The sequence below is a fragment of the Crotalus tigris genome, unplaced genomic scaffold (genome assembly GCF_016545835.1).
Source record: "Crotalus tigris isolate CLP2741 ecotype Arizona unplaced genomic scaffold, ASM1654583v1 scf7180000017601.7605149639:7615979, whole genome shotgun sequence".
Taxonomy (NCBI): Eukaryota; Metazoa; Chordata; class Lepidosauria; order Squamata; family Viperidae; genus Crotalus; species Crotalus tigris.
In genome coordinates this window covers 4,784,316-4,789,292 of record NW_024096505.1, presented here as the reverse complement: position 1 = coordinate 4,789,292, position 4,977 = coordinate 4,784,316, and the positions used below count along the sequence as shown (strand labels likewise).

The 4,977-nt window shown below is 35.1% G+C and overlaps 1 protein-coding gene across 1 annotated transcript; it reads right to left on the bottom strand.

The window, feature by feature from the left end:
- Positions 1–4,017: 4,017 nt before the first annotated feature.
- On the bottom strand, positions 4,018–4,725 carry CLDN14 (claudin 14). The gene has a single exon (XM_039367972.1). The coding sequence runs from the start codon at positions 4,723–4,725 to the stop codon at positions 4,018–4,020; it is 708 nt and encodes a 235-aa protein (XP_039223906.1).
- Positions 4,726–4,977: the final 252 nt, after the last annotated feature.

Sequence of the window (4,977 nt, the reverse complement as noted above, 5' to 3'; positions counted from 1 at the left end):
TTTTGTTTCCATGTAACTGTTCATAGAATATAGCTAATTTCTGCTTCACAGAAACACCAAGAGTCATTCAAACTGAATGCAATTAATTCTGTCTGACCACTACATTGGTGCAAGCTTTTTATACTATCATTTATAACTGATTTTCCCTGTTTGTGCAAACTCCAAAGAGATGAAAGATAAAAATGTGGATCCATACATACATGAGCCACTAGCTGTAATGATTACATGGATTCAGTTTGAAGAGACATCTGCTCTATTTCTTGTTAATACTGAAGGATCGGTTTTCATAAGCAAACTTACATTTATGAACTAAATCGGGAATATAGCATGTACTGACAAATTATTTGGACTAAGAAATAAATTAAGATGCATGTATCAATATAAAGAAAGATTACTAAATACTTTAAATATTTAAAAATGCATGTATCTAAGCTATATTCAAATACTTTTGTTTAACTATAGTAACAGTATTTACAATAGAAAAAGTATAGTGACATTATAGTATTCTCTAATATAATGTCTTAACGTCTTCTTAGAATATATGTGGGGTTTATCATAAGTTAATATAAAGGTATGACAAAGGTGTGTCTGGCATGTGCTGTGAAATATAGAGTGGGAAATGGAATGGAATAAGAGAGTCGGAAGGGTCTTCTAGTCCAACCCTTTGCTCAGGTAGAAGACCTTGTACCATTCTGGACAAATGGTTATCCAATCTCTTTTTGAAAACCTCCAGTAAAGCTGTCCCACTGATTAATTGTTCTCACTGTCATGGAATTCCCCTTAATGCTAATTTGGCTCTCTCTTTAATAATGTTGCATCTGTCCAGTCCTCGGGTCCTTTGGAGAAAAGGTGTGGATAAAATCTTGGACCTATAGATTTGTAGTAATCATACCAGTTTGTTTAGATTTCTACTGAATCTTGGATAAATTGAAATCTTTTTTTTTTAAAGCCCACTTTTTATGTAATTGTCTTATTTTGTACTTAAGCTAATTCTAGGTCATATCCAGGGTTAGTGGAAGACCTTAGGATGAACAGGAGGGAATAGTTTTTACCAGTTTATCTCCCTTCTGAGAGATCTCCATGCTGTCTCAAAAGAGTCTTCCCTCCCTTTAATCCCCTGGAACAGCTTGAAAGTTACAGAGGAAACAAGGAATTCTGAAAATACATCTTGATGTTAAATACTAGAATAAATATATTAAAGGGTTACCTGAAGTAAGTAGCTCCAATTAGGTTTATATTTTCTAAGCTGTAAAAATGAAGCTAAAAATAATACTTCACCAAATTGTACTTCATAATCATTTAAATTGGTGGGTTTTGCTAATTTAAATTAATTCATATTATTGAACGACCATTTCCAAGTCTCATCAGTCTTATTCCCAATATGAATTCCACTAGAAATCATTTTAGCAATTTGAACTGCTGTGTGGAAATGCAATTTGCCTTAGACTACAAATAAAGTGCAGACGTGCTGCTTGTATTCAGTGTGTGTGTGTGTGTGTGTGTGTGTGTGTGTGTGTGTAAATAAGGGAATATGTAGCATATGGTTTTGAAAAATATTCAGATACTGGCAGTGTAATGTTATACACAATTTGGCCACTTGATGTCACTGTTTTATAATAATTCACAACAGTTTATTCTGGAAAAATTTCTGAGCTTTTATAGATTTATTACTTCAGAAGGAGGAAAGCAAGTATAATCCAAAGTACCTTTCTCATCATTTTCTCATCATTGCTCATGTTAATAATCTATTTCAACTACATATGAAATATATAGTACTAGCTATAGGATTTCTAGCATATGACCTGTAGGTAAAAACTGTTTTATTCTTTAAATAATGAATTTTCATGTTGCTTTTTTTTTTTTAAAGGATATAACTGAACAATATTTTTCAAGCTGAAGTTTTAATTTTTTTATTCCATATCCAATTCCTCATGAACAACTAATACGAAAGAAATAATAATGGCTTATTTTCATATATAGTACTAATATAAATGCCCCCACAAATACAGCTTTAGCATATGCCATGGATTGCAATCATCTTGCTATAAACCATCCCTTTCCAATTTAATGTGCTTCCTCATGATGTCAGCAAGGCCTCTGGCTAAGAATTCTGGAATTTTTGGTTTTTATGAATCTGAATGAAGCAGGTTGAAAAAAGAAGCTCTAAATAGAAAGCCATGTCTTTTGTTTTGAAAATGAACTATAATAAGCATAGGACTTAACTATATCAACTAATTATGTTTCTTATATAAACATTATCAAGGGCTAAGAAGAAACATAATGAAAAAAATTATTAATAGACATGATTATTCATAACTTTTGAATTGTATGGCAACATTCAAGAGGGCAGGAAAGTATAACTATTTCCAACTTCCTTTTTCTCTAGGAACGGTTGTACAGAAAGTGGTACAACTCAGTCTTAGAGAAAGCAGATTATTTGGAGTCATGCTGCGTATTTCAGGCCAGGATACAACAGGAAACTACATTTGTCACGCAAAGGGAAGTACAACCCTTCTGGTCTGCCTTGACCTTTCTGGCTTTTGATACCTTCAACAATGGCATCCTTTGGGACTGTCTCTAATGAACGGGGGGGGGCACTATCTTGCAGAAACTGTTCTTCCAGAATGCGTAGTTCCAGTCAGGAAAGAGATGAAAAATTAAACCAGAAATACTTACTTTTTTGTTGTATCTTGGGAGTTTCTCCAATTCTCTATAACATACACACAAAACTGCTAGGAGACGTCACTGTTAGTTGTGTGTGTGCGTATGTGTGTGAAATAGGTAATGTGGTAGAAATAGCAACCCAGTGCCTGCAAACTGGCAAGGCTCTGCCACAGAGCATGAAATTCTTACTGGAGAGCATACAAAATCAATTAATCAATCACATCCAGCCTAAATAGCATATGCTAATCAAATATGCTAATCGAATTATAGTACTGCTAGAGATTATCATGTGCAGCGATTAAAGACTAAAGTGAAGGGAAATAAATTTACCTTTGAAGAAAGATATTGACCAAAATCATAATTAATTGGTTCACTGTGGTAAACAATAGAAAGCCTGTTTTTAATCAAGTCACCCTATCTTCTTCTTTTCTTCCTCTTCCACCTCTTCTTCATCATCATCTTGAGTCATGCTCAAGTCCTAGTGACTACATTCACATGAACATATCTGTCTACTGTTCTTGACAATCATACAGGTTTGTTACTGCATTCTTCCGGGTTGCTTTTTCAACTTCCTAATATAGTTTGAGATGACACTCTCCCATATACTAACCATTGCACATTGTTAATTATATATAGAAGAGGCAAATGTCCTCATTTGCAAGGAAATGAAGATTGCCTTTACAATTAAATTTACAGTTTAAATGAGAATTTCTCATTTACAAGGAAATGGAATCAACACTTTTAAATTCAATCCTGGTGGTCAATGTCATAGCCAAATTAACCTTACATCCACATTTCCTGCCTTACATTGCATGACTGATAGGAAACCAATACAAAGGACAGAGCTATTACACAGCTTTGTTTTCTTTGTCTACATGTCTTAGAATCAGATACACACAAATACACATTTGTCAAAATATCCTGTAAGTTTACAATGAAGTACAAATACAAAATTATCCATTTACATGATCAAAATACTTAGTATGAGATTACTTTGAATGATCACTACTAAAATAACAACACATCTGGGTCTTTTTGTACCAAATATGCCTTGATACTCACAGTTCCACAGTCTGGAACTCTTGTGCTCAGCAGCCTGTCTCTGAAATCACAAACCATTTTTTGTAAATATTTGCAGTCTTTCTCTAGGAAAAGGCTACTTTTTAAAAAAATTGCATTAATTATATGAAAAGTAAAATAGTAATAAACAGTACATGGAAATTATAGTACATTGATGACACCACAAACATCATAGATGTAATAACATAATTTGTATACACATATACAAACATTTAGACAAACACTGACAGCAACATATACATAAGAGAAGTCCCACATAATCATATTAAATGATTATACATAATCATTTAACCTGTAACCATTGTAAGAAGCAGATGCTTGTGAAGGACTGTGATTTGACTTGAAAGCCATTGGTGGTCTGGAGAATGGAGCTAATCTTGCACTTCTTGATTGTTGTTGGGAATTTATGTCATTCTCCCCCTGCTGACATGAAGCACACAAGATTATTCCACCAATTATACTTAGTGAAGCACACACAAAGCCAAGGTAAAGGGCATGCCCAATCTCATATTTCATCCCATCGGGCAACATTGGGTTGTAGAAATTAGTCACCACGACATTTGTCATCCAGGAAACAGGGATGAGACACACAATTCCAGCCAGTATGAAAAGGATGCCACCTAGGACAGCAAAGATGTTTTTGGTGGAGGACCCTTTAGCACATTGGGTACACTTCATGCCGACAACAGCAGTCACACAGGCCAGAGCTGAAAGAATGCACGATATCACCATCATGGCCTGGGCTGCTTGAAGGTCACGAGGCAAAGCAAGTGGTGAAGGATGGAACTGACACTGGGAGATCCCAGTACTGTGCCAAGCACCTTCCATCCAAAGACCCTTTATGTATGCCACGGCTATGATGATATTGGTTCCTACATGAGCGCTGTTCCACCAGTGAGGCAGGATGGTTGCAGTGATGGTTCCAGCTAAGCCAAGAAGACTCAAAAGAAAGCCCAGCAGCTGAAATTCCATGCTTTCCATTTCAGTGTCCACAGTACCCTAACGATTCTGTTGGGATCTTTGTTGGGAATTCTTCTGAAAAATCACCCTTTCCTGGTATATATATGGCAGATTTGCTTTGATACCTCCTGAACGCCTAATAAAGAATAATTGTAGAAGAAGAAGTTAAACATTATAGGAATGAATTTCCCGGTGACCAATAACGTACATTCCAAAGGTACTTAATGTAATGATTAGCATATTTCACTGACTTTAATGAACTCCATGAAAATG

What these genes read in the sequence shown, in the direction of transcription:
- CLDN14 (XM_039367972.1), bottom strand. Translation starts at nt 4,725, where the DNA reads ATGGAAAGCATGGAATTTCAGCTGCTGGGCTTTCTTTTGAGTCTTCTT.